Here is a 21,771-nt window from a genome sequence, read left to right on the forward strand (position 1 = left end):
ATTTCATTTCTATATTTAATTTCTTTTTGGATTTTTAGTTTTTCGGTCTTAGTTTTTACGGGGGTGATTATGCCTCTAGATGATAGTTTAATTCTGTTGGATGGGTGTGTAGCATGAAGGCACTCACAATTTTTTGTTTGTTTGAAATTTTCTTTGTTTTTGTTTGACACTCGATTTTTAGGTACTGGCTGGCTGGGAGGGATCTCTCGCCGGTCAGGGATAGCAGGTGGTGGTGACACAGCGGGACCGGTAGGAAAGTCTGAGATAAATGAGCTGGAAACTGAGAGTGGACGAGAGCTGGTTCATGGTTTGTTTTCCGCTCATTGAGGGTCCAGATGTAGAATCTGGGGGGTTGTGTCACGTTTTTGGGGTATGGTAAGAGTTGGGAAAACGTGTTTTTCTGTCTGTAGGTAAGCTCTGTAGGTTTTTGGTCGCCATTGGCCATATAGTGTTCATGTAGGGTGCAGACATGTGAATTTGATAATTGACTTATGGGAGACTCTGCACCGGCTTGTTGAAGGCTGGCGGAGTGTGTGGGATGTGTGTTTAAAGGGACTGTGGTTTGTTGCCATGCACATAGGTTCTGTTGGTGATTGGCCTCGTCTAGAGCTGGCTGTCCGGACCGAGGAGGCCGTCTGGAAACAAGGTATTGATAGTGTAATAAAATGGTTATTCCACTCTCAAGGGTGGAAGTAGTATTGTGTTGAACTTGAGATATTTGATCTAGTAAAGTAGTACAGCACAAAAACAAATGAGACAAAGGTGATTTGATTGAATGCTAACTTAAGAAGCCGTGAAATATATAGATAACTAATTTGGAGATTTTTTTTTTGTCAAATGCAGAACAGTAAAGATGTATCTGTGCCAAATAAGACTTTCCAATCTATTGTGTGTTTGTAAATAACAATCCAAAATGCAAAAAGGACAGAGGGAAAATCGTTTCCTTCTGTGGAAAATCGGAGCAGTACCAAGAACTGCCCACAACAAAGAAGAGGCTGTGGTTAGCACAAAATACAACAAGAAGAAAACGGTCAAAACGAGTTAGCAGTAAATACCTCAGGAGGTTTGAACAGGGATAACTGACAGGGATGAAAGCGAATAATAATTGAGGCCTCAGTGGTCTTTTCAAGGAGAAGAGATGATTTATGTTTGCTTGTTTGAATCTCCCTCGATGTTTAGAGTGTTAATCTTTTGGGTATGATGTATTAATCTTTTCTTGCAGAGTCAATTACACAAAACAGACACATTACATGGATAATGTATAGTCATAAACAAAAAAGCTGATAAATGGTACGATGTTCTTTTTGTATAAAGAAACGGACCTAGACTGGATGTCATAAATAACTGATATTGTGTGTGACTGGGAAAGAAGCCAACGGAAAGAGTGAATGATGATTTGGTAACTGTACAGATGAGAATGGGTTTGGTAGTTTGATTTGTGTACATTTTGGATTTTTTTGAAATTTTAGAAAATATTAGCAAAAATGGTAATTATGATTTTAACATGTTTAATTAAGAAAATATAGGTGCTATATAGTGGGTTATGAAACCCACTAAGGGTGGATTGTCGTGAATTTATCAAAATCAAACATGTGAAAATATCAATGGAACTGTACAAAATAATATTAGACGAAAATGCTGATTTGACAGAAGGGTCACAGGAAACCCCATGTTGGTGTCCTCTGTGGCACCAGGCTTAAAGAGGTTGAGACACAGTGACTCCCCCGACCAGGTGGCTGACCTTTAAGGTCATAAATTGACCCCTCAAGACTATATTGAGATGGGCAGGAAGGAGTGGTATTTACATTTGCTAAAGAAGAACAAAAGCTTACTTTAAATGACCCATTTCCCCCACGGGCCCTATTTGGTAAGAGATAAAAGAGGAAGAGATAATATCTTTGAAGAACAGGAACCAACTGAAAATACAGTTGAGGTCAAAGGTCTTATTGACACTAGCTGAGCAATTTCAGGTTACGACACGGCAGCTGGTCAGAAGACTAAGGCCTCAGAGGCAGAAAGGTAACACCAGACCATTTGGAATCTCCCCTTACACATCCGATTTGACTGACTTTTAGGACATACATTAATAGGCTAAAGGCTATTGGAATTTAAGCAGAATGCCACCAGTTACACATTAACTATAGAATAGATAGACTAGACGGTTTTAGACCTTGAGGAAATAGATAAAACTGATGGCTTTGTCAGAGAGATTAGTTAGATGGCCTTAGAAAACAGTGCAATCAATATGTACTAAAAGTGAGCTGTCATACAAGATCACATTAGATAAATAGGTTTGGCAGGCATGAAAAGTTGACAATAAGTGAACCAAATACAAAGACATCGTTTGTAAATTAATGTTAATACTGAACAAAATACTTAGTGATCAAATAGAGCTACAAACTAGATTACAGATTACTTTAGAATAGAAATACCACCAGTAGGATGAAACTCCCAAATAAGGCAATTTCATGAGTTACAATATGGACATAACTCTTAAAACTATAAGGATAACAGTAAAACAATAAGAATGCATTTAATTGGTAAATATCAGAGGTTAAGGGTTAGACCATTTGCAAATGTGGTGTTTTCATGGAGACTAGAAAATTGTCCTACACTGTGAAAATCAAATTACATGTGGTGAAATGACTTCTAAAACTGTTTTCAGCCAAGACGACCATTTGCATTGTCAAGAAAAGTGTCCATGTGTTTGGGTTCAAATATTATGACTTGATTTGCTAATTCTAAATGTAAATAATGTATCCAATAGGCTAATTTGTATAAACTTAGTTCTCTTAAAGGAATACAAAGGGGGCAAGCCTTTCTTGACCTCAGAAAAGACCAGCTGGTTTCAAATTGATTTGATAGGCTGACGCCTCCTAGGGCAGCGTCATCCGACGATGCGCTGGGAGGTGTGGTTTTAGAAGTTAAAGGAAACAGCACCGGGACACACAGAAAAAACGGACACACACGCACAGAGCTATGGACACAGACGATGATAGACGATCGCCTCGCAGCAGGGGAGCCAGACTCCACCGAGCCTAGACGAAACCGAGACAGACGGAGAAACCGGAGACTCGAGAGCCGAGCCGGAGACACACAGAGCCACTGACACCAGATGACAGAGGAGAGGCTCATAGCAGGGATCCGCCGAGACGAAATCAAGCGCTCCCTGCCTGAGCGCTGAGACTCACTGAAACCAAGGTTGCCTTGGCAACCCACCACCACCAAGAGTGCCTCGTGTTGTCCTGGACAACCCGAGACCAAACAACACCACCACCGGAGAAACGACTCTGACGGCATCCACTGATCAGAACGAGAACAACTGCCCGCTCACCAAAGAGACGATTAGATATGAAAATGAAGACCTTGTACTTGTTTGATTCAGAGATGTTTTATTAAGAATGGAATAAACACACCAGTTTGTTTTCAGACCACCTCGTCTGCGTTTTCCTTAATAGAACCGAACACCAGAAATGCAAACAATGCAGAGAGAAAGGTAAAGACTATACGATCACAGAACTTAGATATAAATGAAGAAAGATACTTCATACTCTTTAAGACCACTGACAACCTGGTTTGATTCCCAAGCATCTGTATCCTGGAGAAACTTAGAAGTAAATATAGTAGCACCACATAGACTGCAGGACATAGTATACACCATATTATCAATTAAGCAATGTGAATTGAAATTTGGCCCCCTTATTACTCATGTGATCCGAATATGGCGTGAAACACAAAAAAAATATTCTAACCAACATAAATGGCATAGTCATACTCCCCTATTCAATAACAATGCACTCCTGATTGGAAAACGACCTATAAGATACCCTAAATGGGAAAAGCAGGGCATACACACATTAGGAGATGTTTTCAACAAACAGGGTTTTTGTAGCTATAAAGACATACATAAATTTTTTTATCTCACCAGTTCCACATATTATTTTTACGCACAGTTATTGGTTTGTTTGAAGGCTCATGGAGTCCCATTAAGGATACCAATTGAGCACCACAGACATCACAAATTCTTCTATGAAAGAGACATCGAGAGGTTTCGTATCAGATTTTTATCATCACTTACTAACGTCCTCGTATGGAATCCTCCCCCTAGACTCAGTCTGAAGGAGGGATATACCAGACTTGGAAATAAATTTTGATTGGCAAGAAGTCTGGGCAAACGTTCGAATTGCGTCATGTAACCCGGACCATCAACAAATTAATCTTAATTATATTCATAGGACAGACCTGACTCCTATAAGATTGAACAGAATGGGACTTAAACAAGACTCCAGAGCGAGAGCATATGTATGTAGGGTATTAGATAGCAAGTATTAGGTGTATATCTCGTATACTACATTTATTTAAATGGTGATTTCATTGGATGTTTACTGTTAATGCTTGTATGTCTAATTTTATGTTATGTTTAAAAAATAATAAAAAAATAAAATACAAAAAAAAATCTTGTTGCACTGTCTTGTACTGTGTAATGACAATAAAGTGAATCTAATCTAATCTAATTTAATCCTACCCCTTTTCCACTACTCAAAATGTATGTAATTCCTTATTAATTTAAAACCTTACAAAACAAATATATATATATATACAAATATATGCTAAACATATAATCTTATAGTCTTAATTCTATAGTTTGTGCCACCAATTTCTATCTACTGTTGGCACTTGAGATATTCTCCCCCAGGCCCATTCTGGCCTGCAGTCCTACCTCTGGTCACCAGGGGTCAGCGTTGCGGTGCTGGGGTCTGGGTTTGGGTCTGAGGTTTGGTGACCGTCACGATTGAGGTGTTCTGGTGCTGCTGACCCACTGACTGCAGACGAGCCTGGAGAACTGGGACTTACTGCTGAGGAGAGGAAACCACAGAACCAAGGTAGAAACAACACACATACAAACAGCACATTTGTTGAAGCACGTCATAGACTGGCAATGTCACTTTGTATTCATTCAGTCAACCGGTAAATGGACTGCGTTTTCCAAAGCACTTTACAACATATGCCTCACATTCACTCACACATTCACACGCCAACGGCTGAGGCCACCATGCGAGGTGCCAACCTGCTCATCGGGAGCAGTTAAGTGTCTTGCTCGACACACTGCTGGGAGCCGGAATCAAACCAGGAACCTTCCGATTACCAGACGGCTGCTACTGAATGTGTACGAGAGAGCGACTAGTCTTTTAATTTCCAGGCTTTCCATCACATGTGGAACAATACGTAGAACAGGAATGTGTCTAATACTTAATATTTCTAGCACCACTGGGTTTCTTTGAAGAGTAGAAACAACATGTATTAGTCAAATAAATGAACAAGGACCCCCTCGAAAACGAGATAGCATATCTCAAGGGGTTTATCCTTCTAATAAAAATGTCAAATTTCAAATAATATATATATTAAGGCTGTCAAAGTTAACGCGATATTAACGCGTTAACTCCCGATTCTATTAATGCCACTATTTTTTTTAACTCAAGATTAACTAAAAAAAATACTTCACTCAGGTGTATTATTGATGCTCTCATTGATACTATGTTTGTTTCTGAAGTGTGTGTGTGTGTGTGTGTGTGTGTGTGTGTGTGTGTGTGTGTGTGTGTGTGTGTGTGTGTGTGTGTGTGTGTGTGTGTGTGTGTCATGGCTGCCAAGTGTCAGTGGTGAGACGAATGCGCTCATGATTTTTAACATCTAAGCTCACATACACCCGTTGTAACTGCCACCGTTATTGCAGTCGGGACATAAGATGCACTGGATGCTTTTGATAAGCATGTGCCTCGTTACCACACTAAGATTGGCCTTTAAACAAGCCCTGAACAGCGGGCGAGTCTACAAACAACATCTGAACGTCTGCGACTCGAGCCCAACACCGGCTGGAGATGTTTGTGTAGACTTCGAGCAATACGTGCGACCAATGACAGATTGCGAGTGGATTACTTTCCAGAGACATGAAAGAGCGTACAGGGGGACACTGGACACAAAACTGCTCCAGGTAAGATCGAACTTTGCTGTTACTCCCGGAGGCGCAGAGAAGTGGGGCAGATTGGTGTCTATCCTGATCAGCGTTTTTTTTAAGAATGGAATATTCTCCGCGACGCAAGGAAACGCGCGTCCGTACGGATTCCAGCTTCTAAAGTATGTCGCTAGAATCCTGAAGAAATTCCCTCTCTCTGCCGATTTCCCAGTAGACCTAACACCTGACTCTCTGACACATTGGATAGAAACGCAGCTCTGCTTCATCCGTGAGAGAATACAACCAGCATTGCGCACCTCTGGGACAGAGACACATCGGCAGAAAAGAAAAGTTTCCATGACCAAGCTGGCATTCCTCTGGCAACATCGGAGTCAAAGGCAATCAATATCATTTTGAATAATAGCTGTTTCCCGAAACCCCCCCCACTGTTAGTGATACAACCAATGTGTATAACTACTATAAAGCCAAATGTCAAACTGCACCAAGCGCTGCCACTCCCCTGGCCACGCCCCCTTAGTGCTATTTCCCAGACACCCATGATTTTACAACAGAAGAAGTGGATGCAGTTCTGACTTCTCTTCCCAATAACAAGGCTAGCGGATCTGATGGGGTCATCTATGAGACGTTGAGAGCTACCAGACCCACGTCAACACAGACACTCACACATATCTGATGGGGTCATCTATGAGACGTTGAGAGCTACCAGGCCCACGTCAACACAGACACTCACACATATCTTCAATGCCTGCCTGATCAATGAGAAGGTGCCTGATTCATGGAAAGGGGCCCTCATCCATAGAATACCAAAAAAGGAAAATATCCCAGATGATCCTTCCACTTGGCGTGACATTTCACTATTGCCCACTATATATAAAGTCTCCATGAAGTGCCTACTCACCCGCATCTTACCCTGGCTGGTGGACACAGGGATTCTCTCCCCCCATCAGAAAGCTTATATCAACAGACAGGGAATGAACGAACATGTGTTTTGCTTAAAAACCGGAATAGACGATTTCAAACATGAATCATCCAAATTCTACACAGTGTTTTTGGACTTTAGAGACGCATTTGGTACACTCTCCCATGAGGTGATGTTAAAAACATTAGAGGAAATACACCTGCCTCAGCCTTTTGTGAATATTGTATCCAGTGTATACCAAGGTTCATTTATCCAAGTTATCTGTGGGCAGCAGCTCACAGAGCCGATTGCACTGAAGGTGGGAATAAAAACTGGCTGTCCCTGGAGTGCCGTGAACTTCATCCTAGCACTCAACCAGTGGATGAAGTGGATTTACCAGTGCGCTCCTCTGCATGTCCGATCCCCAAATCCTGTTCAGGGATACGCGGACGACGTGCAGGTGTCATCACGACAGGAAGATGTCATCATTAACATGCTGGCACGCACTGATGAGTTCCTCCAGTGGTGGAGGTGAAGCAAGCCAAGTGCGCCGTACTCCATGAGCGCCGCAGTGGAGGCAACCGCTGGTATAAGGCCAAGAACGACAAGCCCCCCTCCTTTCTTGTAATGGGCCAACCCATCAAGGTGTATTCCCGTAATGAGACCTACCCATACCTTGGCCACAGGTTTAACATCGCTGGAGAGTGGGGGGAGCAGGTAGAGGAGCTCACTACAGAGTTTCTCCATCGTCTACACCTGATTGACCTGTCCCCCCTCCCCGTCATCATGAAGTTCCAGGCTGTGAGAGAGGTGGCTCTGGCTAAAATCCAACACCTTTTTGCCAATGTACACATCCCTCTCAAGGCACTGAGAGAAATGACAAACAAAACTGTTCAGCTGGTCAGAAAGTGGGTGGGCCTCAACACACACTCCACACGGGGCATGATCTTTCTCCCATGTGGAGAGGGAGGGCTGGGAGTCCCCAATGTCGAGTGGACCTACATAGCCACCAGGCTAGCCCACCTGCTCCACATGCTTAACAATGATGATGTCACCGTCAGAGAAATGGCCAGGGCCTCTCTCCTGCTGGATCTACGCAGAAGGAAGATCCCCCTGGCCACCGCAGACCAGAATAACTTCCTCGGCTTCAGGAAGAAAGACTCTGGGAAACTGGACTCTCGGGCCAAGGGCTCGGGGTCTGGTCTGACTGGCCAGATCTCAATGACCTCTGCAACCAGACTAGAGTTCAGCTGAAATGGACAAGACCCACCAACACACAGACTGAAGTCCCTGTCTCTGATGAACTTATCTCAGACCCCTGTGTGGTTGTGAAGGCCAACATCACAACACCGCAGGAAGAGACTGTCGAACTGCACAGAGACTCTGTAAGAAGGGTTCTGCTTAGCATGAAGCAGTCTGAGATCAGGCAGCACTGGTGTGGACTCAGACTACAGGGCAAGCTAGCTTGTTTGGAGTTTGCTGACCACTCAGTCTCACACTCAGTGTATAAGAACGCCGCTGTTGGTGAGGATGTTTTAAAATTTACCATCAAAGCAAGACTGCAGGTATTACCCACCCAATACAATCTGTCCACTTGGTATCCTCAAACTCACAGTCCATTCTGTTTAAACCATCAGGATTCACAACACCTAGAATCCATTGCACACATAACAAACGGATGTAATGCATACAAACACCTGTACATCGCTCGTCATGACCGTATTGTGGACATTGTGTCTGATGCGGTACGGAACATATCACCATCTAGTGCAACAATGTACAAACATGCCAGAGTGAAACCAGAGTGGTTTGGCCTTACCAACGATGTTTTTGCTAACATACCCAATACACCGGACGTTGTTTTTGTTGACACCAGCCACGGAGAGGTGCTGGTCATAGAAGTAGGCTGTACCTTTGACCTGTACATGGACCAGGCCTTCCGGGACAAGTATATCAAATACCAACCACTGCTCAGTGTGATGGCTGACCTTGGGTATAGGTGTAGATATGGTGTACTTGTGTTCGGAAGTCTTGGCCATGTACACAAATCCACCATGACCGGTCTGAGAATTGCTGCAATGTCTAAAAGAAAAGCCAAACAAATTGCCAAATATTGCTCTGTCTCAGCTATTATTGGCAGCTTAGCCACGTGGAGAAGGAGGTGCTATGTGTACCCTTAAGTGTTCAGTGCTGCTTGGCCCCGATACATTTGATTCCCTGTTTATGTAATATAATTTGTGGAACCAAATAAAGTATTAAAATGTGTGTGTGTGTGTGTGTGTGTGTGTGTGTGTGTGTGTGTGTGTGTGTGTGTGTGTGTGTGTGTGTGTGTGTGTGTGTGTGTGTGTGTGTGTGTGTGTGTGAGATATAGAGAGAGAGGGGGGTGAGAGAGATGAGGAAGGGGCAAGAGAGAAAGAGAGCTGGGAGAGTGTGTGTGTGAGGGAGAGAGGGGGGTGTGTGATTAATCAGCCCCTGTGTGGGTGAATGTAACAAGTTCCTAACGTTTTCTTTCCCCTATTATTTCATGCACACTTTATTCATTGTTTTAAATTATTATTTTCTTTTAAGTTATTTTGTGCATCACTCTGTTTTGAATTTGATGCAAATTTGCAATGCATGAGGGTCATCCTTTTGTGTTAAATGGCTGCATAAAGCAAGCATTTGTTGACTCGCATGTTGATAAGAGTATTAAAACTTGGAACTTGAAAAAGATCTGTTTAAGGTAAAAAAAATAAAAAAAATAAAAATGCGATTAATTTGCGATTAATCGCGAGTTAACTATGGACAATCATGCGATTAATCGAGTTAAATATTTTAATCGGTTGACAGCACTAATATATATATATATTTTTAATAACTAGATGTTTTAATTTCACTCTTGATTTTACAAGACTTGACGTATCTATATAATCAGCCGATCATACTTTTAAACAGCAAGAGGACACTTACCCGTCTTGTCTCCGTTCCTGTGTGGGGTTACTTTCTAGAGACGGGGATAGAGACAGACTGTTGTAAACCACCGGCAGTATCCAACTTACAGAACATTAGAGAGGATACTCCATCGTTAAGTTACCTTCTCTGGTCCATCTGAGCATCTCATCTATCGTTAAGTTACCTTCTCTGTTCCATCTGAGCATCTCATCTATCATTAAGTTACCTTCTCTGTTCCATCTGAGCATCTCATCTATCATTAAGTTACCTTCTCTGCTCCATCTGAGCATCTCATCTATCGTTAAGTTACCTTCTCTGTTCCATCTGAGCATCTCATCTATCATTAAGTTACATTCTCTGCTCCATCTGAGCATCTCATCTATCATTAAGTTACGTTCTCCGCTCCATCTGAGCATCTCATCTATCATTAAGTTACCTTCTCTGTTCCATCTGAGCATCTCATCTATCATTAAGTTACCTTCTCTGTTCCTTCTGAGCATCTCATCTATCATTAAGTTACCTTCTCTGTTCCATCTGAGCATCTCATCTATCATTAAGTTACCTTCTCTGTTCCATCTGAGCATCTCATCTATCATTAAGTTACCTTCTCTGTTCCATCTGAGCATCTCATCTATCATTAAGTTACCTTCTCTGTTCCCTCTGAGCATCTCATCTATCATTAAGTTACCTTCTCTGTTCCATCTGAGCATCTCATCTATCATTAAGTTACCTTCTCTGTTCCCTCTGAGCATCTCATCTATCATTAAGTTACCTTCTCTGCTCCATCTGAGCATCTCATCTATCATTAAGTTACCTTCTCTGTTCCCTCTGAGCATCTCATCTATCATTAAGTTACCTTCTCTGTTCCCTCTGAGCATCTCATCTATCATTAAGTTACCTTCTCTGTTCCTTCTGAGCATCTCATCTATCATTAAGTTACCTTCTCTGTTCCATCTGAGCATCTCATCTATCATTAAGTTACCTTCTCTGTTCCATCTGAGCATCTCATCTATCATTAAGTTACCTTCTCTGTTCCCTCTGAGCATCTCATCTATCATTAAGTTACCTTCTCTGTTCCATCTGAGCATCTCATCTATCATTAAGTTACCTTCTCTGTTCCCTCTGAGCATCTCATCTATCATTAAGTTACCTTCTCTGTTCCCTCTGAGCATCTCATCTATCATTAAGTTACCTTCTCTGTTCCATCTGAGCATCTCATCTATCATTAAGTTACCTTCTCTGTTCCCTCTGAGCATCTCATCTATCATTAAGTTACCTTCTCTGCTCCCTCTGAGCATCTCATCTATCATTAAGTTACCTTCTCTGTTCCCTCTGAGCATCTCATCTATCATTAAGTTACCTTCTCTGTTCCATCTGAGCATCTCATCTATCATTAAGTTACCTTCTCTGTTCCATCTGAGCATCTCATCTATCATTAAGTTACCTTCTCTGTTCCATCTGAGCATCTCATCTATCATTAAGTTACCTTCTCTGTTCCATCTGAGCATCTCATCTATCATTAAGTTACCTCCTCTGTTCCCTCTGAGCATCTCATCTATCATTAAGTTACCTTCTCTGTTCCCTCTGAGCATCTCATCTATCATTAAGTTACCTTCTCTGTTCCATCTGAGCATCTCATCTATCATTAAGTTACCTTCTCTGTTCCCTCTGAGCATCTCATCTATCATTAAGTTACCTTCTCTGTTCCATCTGAGCATCTCATCTATCATTAAGTTACCTTCTCTGTTCCCTCTGAGCATCTCATCTATCATTAAGTTACCTTCTCTGTTCCATCTGAGCATCTCATCTATCATTAAGTTCTCTGTTCCCTCTGAGCATCTCATCTATCATTAAGTTACCTTCTCTGCTCCCTCTGAGCATCTCATCTATCATTAAGTTACCTTCTCTGTTCCCTCTGAGCATCTCATCTATCATTAAGTTACCTTCTCTGTTCCATCTGAGCATCTCATCTATCATTAAGTTACTTTCTCTGCTCCCTCTGAGCATCTCATCTATCATTAAGTTACCTTCTCTGTTCCCTCTGAGCATCTCATCTATCATTAAGTTACCTTCTCTGTTCCCTCTGAGCATCTCATCTATCATTAAGTTACCTTCTCTGTTCCATCTGAGCATCTCATCTATCATTAAGTTACCTTCTCTGTTCCCTCTGAGCATCTCATCTATCATTAAGTTACCTTCTCTGTTCCCTCTGAGCATCTCATCTATCATTAAGTTACCTTCTCTGTTCCCTCTGAGCATCTCATCTATCATTAAGTTACTTTATCTGTTCCCTCTGAGCATCTCATCTATCATTAAGTTACCTTCTCTGTTCCCTCTGAGCATCTCATCTATCATTAAGTTACCTTCTCTGTTCCATCTGAGCATCTCATCTATCATTAAGTTACCTTCTCTGTTCCCTCTGAGCATCTCATCTATCATTAAGTTACTTTATCTGTTCCCTCTGAGCATCTCATCTATCATTAAGTTACCTTCTCTGTTCCCTCTGAGCATCTCATCTATCATTAAGTTACCTTCTCTGTTCCCTCTGAGCATCTCATCTATCATTAAGTTACCTTCTCTGTTCCCTCTGAGCATCTCATCTATCATTAAGTTACCTTCTCTGTTCCATCTGAGCATCTCATCTATCATTAAGTTACCTTCTCTGTTCCCTCTGAGCATCTCATCTATCATTAAGTTACCTTCTCTGCTCCCTCTGAGCATCTCATCTATCATTAAGTTACCTTCTCTGTTCCCTCTGAGCATCTCATCTATCATTAAGTTACCTTCTCTGTTCCCTCTGAGCATCTCATCTATCATTAAGTTACCTTCTCTGTTCCCTCTGAGCATCTCATCTATCATTAAGTTACCTTCTCTGTTCCCTCTGAGCATCTCATCTATCATTAAGTTACTTTCTCTGCTCCCTCTGAGCATCTCATCTATCATTAAGTTACCTTCTCTGTTCCCTCTGAGCATCTCATCTATCATTAAGTTATTTTCTCTGTTCCCTCTGAGCATCTCATCTATCATTAAGTTACCTTCTCTGTTCCCTCTGAGCATCTCATCTATCATTAAGTTACCTTCTCTGTTCCCTCTGAGCATCTCATCTATCATTAAGTTACCTTCTCTGTTCCATCTGAGCATCTCATCTATCATTAAGTTACCTTCTCTGCTCCATCTGAGCATCTCATCTATCATTAAGTTACCTTCTCTGTTCCCTCTGAGCATCTCATCTATCATTAAGTTACCTTCTCTGTTCCCTCTGAGCATCTCATCTATCATTAAGTTACCTTCTCTGTTCCCTCTGAGCATCTCATCTATCATTAAGTTACCTTCTCTGTTCCGTCTGAGCATCTCATCTATCATTAAGTTACTTTCTCTGTTCCCTCTGAGCATCTCATCTATCATTAAGTTACCTTCTCTGTTCCCTCTGAGCATCTCATCTATCATTAAGTTACCTTCTCTGTTCCCTCTGAGCATCTCATCTATCATTAAGTTACCTTCTCTGTTCCGTCTGAGCATCTCATCTATCATTAAGTTACCTTCTCTGTTCCCTCTGAGCATCTCATCTATCATTAAGTTACCTTCTCTGTTCCATCTGAGCATCTCATCTATCATTAAGTTACCTTCTCTGTTCCATCTGAGCATCTCATCTATCATTAAGTTACCTTCTCTGTTCCATCTGAGCATCTCATCTATCATTAAGTTACCTTCTCTGTTCCATCTGAGCATCTCATCTATCATTAAGTTACCTTCTCTGTTCCCTCTGAGCATCTCATCTATCATTAAGTTACCTTCTCTGTTCCATCTGAGCATCTCATCTATCATTAAGTTACCTTCTCTGTTCCATCTGAGCATCTCATCTATCATTAAGTTACCTTCTCTGCTCCATCTGAGCATCTCATCTATCATTAAGTTACCTTCTCTGTTCCCTCTGAGCATCTCATCTATCATTAAGTTACCTTCTCTGTTCCCTCTGAGCATCTCATCTATCATTAAGTTACCTTCTCTGTTCCCTCTGAGCATCTCATCTATCATTAAGTTACCTTCTCTGCTCCCTCTGAGCATCTCATCTATCATTAAGTTACCTTCTCTGTTCCATCTGAGCATCTCATCTATCATTAAGTTCTCTGTTCCCTCTGAGCATCTCATCTATCATTAAGTTACCTTCTCTGCTCCCTCTGAGCATCTCATCTATCATTAAGTTACCTTCTCTGTTCCCTCTGAGCATCTCATCTATCATTAAGTTACCTTCTCTGTTCCCTCTGAGCATCTCATCTATCATTAAGTTACCTTCTCTGCTCCCTCTGAGCATCTCATCTATCATTAAGTTACCTTCTCTGTTCCATCTGAGCATCTCATCTATCATTAAGCTACCTTCTCTGTTCCCTCTGAGCATCTCATCTATCATTAAGTTCTCTGTTCCATCTGAGCATCTCATCTATCATTAAGTTACCTTCTCTGTTCCCTCTGAGCATCTCATCTATCATTAAGTTACCTTCTCTGTTCCATCTGAGCATCTCATCTATCATTAAGTTACCTTCTCTGCTCCATCTGAGCATCTCATCTATCATTAGGTTACCTTCTCTGTTCCCTCTGAGCATCTCATCTATCATTAAGTTACCTTCTCTGTTCCATCTGAGCATCTCATCTATCATTAAGTTACCTTCTCTGTTCCCTCTGAGCATCTCATCTATCATTAAGTTACCTTCTCTGTTCCCTCTGAGCATCTCATCTATCATTAAGTTACCTTCTCTGTTCCATCTGAGCATCTCATCTATCATTAAGTTACCTTCTCTGTTCCCTCTGAGCATCTCATCTATCATTAAGTTACCTTCTCTGTTCCCTCTGAGCATCTCATCTATCATTAAGTTACCTTCTCTGTTCCATCTGAGCATCTCATCTATCATTAAGTTACCTTCTCTGTTCCATCTGAGCATCTCATCTATCATTAAGTTACCTTCTCTGTTCCATCTGAGCATCTCATCTATCATTAAGTTACTTTCTCTGCTCCCTCTGAGCATCTCATCTATCATTAAGTTACCTTCTCTGTTCCATCTGAGCATCTCATCTATCATTAAGTTACCTTCTCTGTTCCCTCTGAGCATCTCATCTATCATTAAGTTACCTTCTCTGTTCCCTCTGAGCATCTCATCTATCATTAAGTTACCTTCTCTGTTCCATCTGAGCATCTCATCTATCATTAAGTTCTCTGTTCCATCTGAGCATCTCATCTATCATTAAGTTACCTTCTCTGTTCCATCTGAGCATCTCATCTATCATTAAGTTACCTTCTCTGTTCCTTCTGAGCATCTCATCTATCGTTAATGTAACCCTGGTAATATTAACTAACCCTGGTAATATTAACCCAGTGGTTATCCTGTTAATATAATATATGTTAAATATATGTTATTATTTTGTATTTTGTATATCTTATTTACCTCTGGGTAATATGTTCTACATATACCATTATTTCATGTATGGGTAATATGTAGAACTCCTGTCTATGTGAACTGGGAACTGTGGCTTGGCCAATCAGGAAAAAGGTCAGGGTTGATGGGACTGGGTTTAACCAGGTGTGGTGATTGAGCTCTCGAGACCAGGAAGGGAGAGGTTGAGAGAAGCAGGTGGAAGAGTGTGCAAATGTTTGACACACCATTGCTAAGTTGTATCCAGTATAGTGTTATCAAGTGTTCTGGCCTAGAACACACGCTGAACATTATATGTGATGTCGGGGAATTGTGCATGTTAGATAGGCATGCCTAATCAATTGCTCCACATTGGACTGGGTCTTGAGGCTAGCTGGCTAAGCTAGGTAAACAGTAGCAGGGCCCGGATAGCTAACCCGGAAACCCACTACATTCAAGAACAGGATAAGCGGTCTGTGCTACCAGGGCCTGTACAGACTTCGAGAACAGGATAAGCGGTCTGTGCTACCAGGGCCTGTACAGATTTCGGGAACCAGATAGCAGTCTGTGCTACCAAGGCCTGTACAGACTTCCTCTGGCAGCGTGGGAGGCCCACCAGGACTTCACATTGCATCGTGCTCAATCTCCACTTTCTCCTTTCCCCCCACCTGAACACTGACTCCGGACCGTGAGTACTTTGGCTCATTAGAGCTGAAGATTAAATGGGATTGTGAGTTTCCCATCAATCAGGCCTGCAACGGGGGTTTTTGTTTGTTTGTTTTTGTTTATTAGATGCCGACTTAGGTATATTAGTATATTGTATTATTGTACAGGATATTTCATTTGTAATTAGCTGTATCATTAATGCCATTTTGGATATAGGTTTTCATTTATATTTCCTTTTTTGATATTGAGCACATGGTGCCTTTGAGTTTGAACCTGAGTACAGAGTAACAGCTCTGTTATTTTGTTTTCCTTTTTTGATAGTGAGCACACGGTGCCTTTGAGAGACAATACTCTATTTATTAACTAACTAACATTTTCTTTATTCGGTAATGTGTATATATATACACACGGTGTATGTAATATATAACACTATGTTCAATACAGATTATTTTTATATTTAAAGTTAAGTGTCTGGCTTGATCATTTCTATTTCAAAGGTATTGATGTTATATACCAAACAGATATTCGTATATTTCTATTATTAGATTAGTAAGAGCTAGGTGTTACGAACCTAGGGCCCTGCCCTCTAAGTCAACTGGGGTAAAAGGGGCTACATAAATGGAGGTTCCAGTGAGAATCCGTTTGGGTTTATAACAATAATATAGGTTAGAAGTCAAGCCAGTAGCACCATAAAAGGAATTGTTTAATTTACAAGGGAAAAATATATATATATTTGTTTAATTTACAAAAAGAAAATATATATAAATTGTTTAATTTGCAATAAGAAAATATATATATTGTTTAATTTGCAAAAAGAAAATATATATATTGTGTAATTTGCAAAAAGAAAATATATATATTGTTTAATTTGCAGAAAGAAAATATATATATTGTTTAATGTGCAAAAAGATAATTTATATATTTTTAATTTGCAAAAAGAAAATATATGTATTGTTTAATTTGCAAAGGGAAAATATATATATTGTTTAATTTGCAAAAAGAAAATATATGTATTGTTTAATTTGCAGAAAGAAAATATATATAGTTTAATTTGCAAAAAGAAAATATATATAGTTTAATTTGCAGAAAGAAAATATATATATTGTTTAATTTGCAAAAGGAAAATATGTATATTGTTTAATTTGCAAAAAGAAAATATATATATTGTTTAAGTTGCTAAGAGCAAAAAGAAAAAAAATCTATAAATGGATAAAATGGACACTCAAGCTGCGCTTGTGATGGAGCTTAAAGACTGGTGCCGTGGGGAGGGATTAAATGTGGCTCATGCGCTTATGGTCCTCATTTCAGAAGATGTTGATGTCACCAACATAGAAAAGACCCTGGAGACAGTAAAATGTCTGGGGCGAGTGCGTGTCAGAGGCAGGTCGTTCAGTACACAGCGAAAAAAGTTTATGATCCTGTGTGAATGTCGGGAAAAGGTAACGGGTGAGAATGTTCCCCCTGAAGTTATGCCTACGGATGGTGGCGAGGCGTGGCCTATAATCATAGTAGGAGAGACCCCCTCAGCCCCTGTGGATGATGCTAAATTCTACGAGAAGTTAGCAGGACTACTGTTTGCTGAGGGGAAGACGGAGGAAGACCTCCAGAACATGTTTCAGAGAGCAGACTCTCCCGTTAGCCCAACCGAATCCATCCTGCGCGCACTTAGTGAGTTGATGGACAAAGTAAAACCCCCCACTGAGCATAACAGCTATCGGCGCCTACGTCTGTTTTCTGGGACCTTGCCCACTCCATCAGGTGAAGAACAGTTTGAACACTGGTTAGAGCAAGCACGACTCATGGTAGAAGAAAGTGATGGCTCTGATAAAGAGAAGAGGCGGAGGCTGATGGAAAATCTCAAAGGCTCTGCACTAGAAATAGTGAAATCTGCACGAGCCAGCAACCCTGATGTTAGTCCTGGAGAATGCCTGGAAGCCCTGGAACATGTGTTTGGAACTGTGCAGTCTGGAGAAGACTTGTACATCTCGTTCCGAATGATGCAGCAGCAGCCAGGTGAGAAACTCTCTGACTTCCTGAGGCGTCTGGAGCAGTCACTAGACAAGGTGAGCCAGCGAGGTGGTATTCTACCAACAAATGTGGACAGAGCACGGATAGAGCAGTTGTTGCGAGGTGCAGTGGCCTCTGATCTAATGCTCGTTAATCTCCGCCTAAGAGAGAGGAAAGCAGCACCGCCCACCTTTCTTCAGCTATTGAAGGATATACGCTCAGAGGAAGAGTATGAGGCCTCAAGGAAGAAACTCTTCCCCGCTGTGCAGTGTGTTCCGGTGATGACAGAAATTGACGGAAAACAGGCTGAAATACAGAGCCTGAAAGCTGAAGTAAAGGAGCTAAAGTCCTTAGTTGCTGCAGTGGCGACTAGGCCAGACCGAGGCAGGCAAGATACTGCAGAGAACATGGCTCTCAATGTAGCCACACCCAGTGAGCTTCGTCCTGACTCCGAGTTAGCGGCATTGAGGAAACAGATGAAGCGACTCCAAAACAAAGTCGACCAAAGAGTGACTCCCAGAGAAACTGCGGCTGCAGTCTCGACGTTGGACGTGTCAAGACCTGTCTCCAGCTATCCCCGAAGATCGCCAAAGGGTGCAGAGGAGAAATTCTGCTACCGGTGTGGCGAGGGTGGTCATTTTGCAGGGAAGTGTCAAAACCCTGAGAACCAGGCTAAGGTTATCAAGAGACTAATTCATGCCCTGAGAATAGCAAAAGACCAGCAGCAGACAGGTAGTGTCACCCATGGTAACAAGAACTGTGACGTGAAAAAGAGTGCAGTTACCTTACAGAGTCCATCTATCCCTGAGGGTTTGGTAGGGCCACCTAGCCTTGTAAAGTTGAAGGTTAGTGGACAACCTTGCACCGCCCTGTTAGACAGCGGCTCCCAGGTGACTATAATTTTTGCACCCTGGTATCAGAAGTACTTATCTCATGTCCCAATCCAGCCTGTCTCTGGGCTAGCCCTCTGGGGTCTAAGTGAATCCAATATGAGTTACCCCTACCTTGGCTATGTAGTCGTAGATGTAGAGTATCCAGCAGAGGTGGTAGGTACCAGTCAGACTATGACAGTCCTTGCACTCATCTGCCCGAGCCCTAAGACTGCAGACCAGACATCTGTCATTGTAGGGACCAATGCTAGTCATGTAAGACAATTGGTGAAGCAGTGCAGAGACGGTGGGATTGATGTGACTTCGACCTTAGGCGTCCAAGCTTGTGCTGTAGGAGACCAGGCTACTTTGAAGCGCTCAGATGAGATGGTGGAGGGAGAAGATAGAGTAGGCTCAGTGCGGTGGAAAGGACCAGGTCCGTTGACTCTACCCGCTGGTGGTGATGTGCAGGCTGTGTGCAAAGTTGAGCTAACACAGGCAGTAGGCCAGGAGATCCTAATGCTAGACGCCTCACCAATAGCCCCTCTCCCTGCTGGTGTGTCACTGCAGCCCATGGTAGTGTGTAGCCAGGCCATGGACAGCAACAGTTTCAGAGTCCTACTAAAAAATGACTCTCTGAGAGAAACAAGGATAGCAGTGGGAACGGTGATTGGGTATCTGCACCTGGTGGATTCAGTCACTGTCATCCCGCCCAAAGAGACAACCTCATCAGAGTTTGATGAGAGCAGAATCAACTTCGGAGACTCGCCTATCTCAGAAGAGTGGAAATCCCGTCTTCGCCAAAAACTGTCGCAAAGATCTCATGTCTTCTCCATGGAAGAGTGGGATGTCGGACTAGCTAAAGGGGTAGAACACCAGATCCGTCTCTCTGATCCTCGCCCATTCCGTGAGCGTTCACGACGACTGGCACCTGCAGACATTGAGGACGTGCGAAAGCACCTACAAGAGCTCCTGCAAGCCGGGATCATAAGAGAGTCTCGGAGCCCCTATGCCTCACCAATCGTGGTTGTGAGGAAGAAAAATGGAACAGTCAGGATGTGCATCGATTACAGGTTGCTCAACAGTCGTACCATCCCAGACCAATACACAACCCCTTGCATTGATGATGCGCTGAATGCCCTGACAGGAAGTCAATGGTTCTCCGTCCTCGATTTGCGAAGCGGCTATTACCAGATCGCCATGTCGGAGGAAGACAGAGAGAAGACGGCGTTCATCTGCCCATTAGGGTTCTACGAGTTTGAGAGGATGCCACAGGGCATAAGTGGAGCCCCAGCAACCTTTCAGCGGTTAATGGAGAGAGCAGTAGGTGACATGAACTTACTCCAGGTGTTGGTGTACCTTGACGACCTGATTGTCTTCGGGAGGTCTCTAGAGGAGCACGAAGAAAGGCTGCTCAAGGTCCTGGATCGCCTCGGAGAAGTCGGACTGAAACTCTCCATAGACAAGTGTCAAATCTGCCTGCCGAGAGTGAAATACCTGGGTCACATTGTGTCCGCAGAGGGTGTCGAACCTGACCCGGAAAAGATAGAAGTGGTTACCAACTGGACTCGCCCGACGAACCTGAAGACCTTGCAATCCTTCTTAGGGTTCTGTGGCTACTATCGGCGTTTCATAGCCAATTACGCTGCCATTGTGCGACCACTGACGGAGCTGACAAAGGGTTATGCACCCACGCAGAAGAGCAGAAAGAACGCCCACGATAGGAGTAAGGCGTACATCAAAGAGTCAGAGCCTTTTGGAGAACGATGGGATCAGCCTTGCACAGATGCGTTTCACCAGATCATACAATGTCTGACGCATGCACCTGTGTTGGCATTTGCAAACCCCCAAAAGCCTTACATCCTACATGTTGACGCTAGCTTGAAGGGACTTGGAGCAGTGCTCTACCAAGAGTACACAGAGGGCCTGCGACCAGTGGCTTTCGCAAGCAGAAAACTGAGTGCATCTGAGCAGAACTATCCAATCCACCAGTTGGAGTTCTTGGCGCTAAAGTGGTCTGTAGTAGACAAATTGCATGATTATCTCTACGGAGCCAGATTCACAGTACGTACGGATAACAATCCCCTTACCTACGTGCTCACCACAGCAAAGCTCAGTGCAGTAGGGCATCGATGGCTGGCTGCCCTGTCCACCTATGAATTTGATGTACAGTACCGCCCGGGCCGACACCATATAGATGCAGACCTACTGTCCCGGATCATGCCTGAGGAAGAAACCCGTAATGAATGGGTGACTCTATCACAGACTGGAGTAAAGGCCATCGGCCAGCGAATCTCTATCCCTGAGACTCACGGCTGCCCACAGAGGTGTGTCGACCAGTTGGGAGCTTCCCCTCAGTGCATCCCAGACATCTATGCGTTTCCAACCCACTTGGAATCCGAGTCGTTGAGACAGATGTCAAAGCAAGAGCTTAAGAGAGCTCAGGAAAAGGATGTCGATATAGGACCTGCTATCAAGGCCGTGAAGCAGGGGAAATGGCTTGAAGATGAGGATGCAAGTCCAGAACTCTCTAAGCTCAAACGAGAGATGGGAAAGTTGACCATGAAAGAAGGTATGTTGTATCGGTTGAGCAAGCGACCTTCTGGAGATGTTGTCACTCAACTTGTACTCCCAAAAGAGTTCAGAGAAATAGTGTTGAAGGCCATGCACAACGATTTAGGACACCTTGGCATTGAGAGAACTGTCGACCAACTGAGGAGCAGATTCTTCTGGCCGAAGATGTCTGTAGAAGTGGAACAGTACATTAAGAACTGTGGAGAGTGCATCACTCGTAAGTCCCTTCCTCAGCGAGCAGCTCCACTACACCAGATTGTGAGCAAAGGTCCAATGGATCTTGTGTGTATTGATTTTCTCTCAATGGAACCCGACAGTAAAGGCATAAGCAATGTGTTGGTGGTCACAGACCATTTTACTCGCTATGCTCAGGCTTTCCCCACCAGAAGCCAGAAAGCACATGTTGTCGCAAAAGTACTGGTGGAGAAATACTTTGTACATTATGGGCTG

At 42.7% G+C, this 21,771-nt stretch overlaps 1 protein-coding gene across 1 annotated transcript in view; it reads right to left on the reverse strand.

The window, feature by feature from the left end:
* LOC311228157 (ensconsin-like) overlaps nucleotides 1-21,771 on the reverse strand; it is a gene marked incomplete at its 5' end in the record, with an annotated part of 223,863 nt that overhangs the window by 45,754 nt on the left and 156,338 nt on the right. Inside the window, 2 exons of the mRNA XM_084314070.1 lie at nucleotides 4,721-4,856; nucleotides 9,819-9,852. Of these exons, the coding sequence (XP_084170196.1) occupies nucleotides 4,721-4,856; nucleotides 9,819-9,852 (170 nt within the window). The remainder of the gene's footprint in view (nucleotides 1-4,720; nucleotides 4,857-9,818; nucleotides 9,853-21,771) is intronic.

The sequence above is a fragment of the Notolepis coatsorum genome, assembly GCF_963971535.1.
Source record: "Notolepis coatsorum genome assembly, chromosome: 5".
NCBI classification, from domain to species: Eukaryota; Metazoa; Chordata; class Actinopteri; order Aulopiformes; family Paralepididae; genus Notolepis; species Notolepis coatsorum.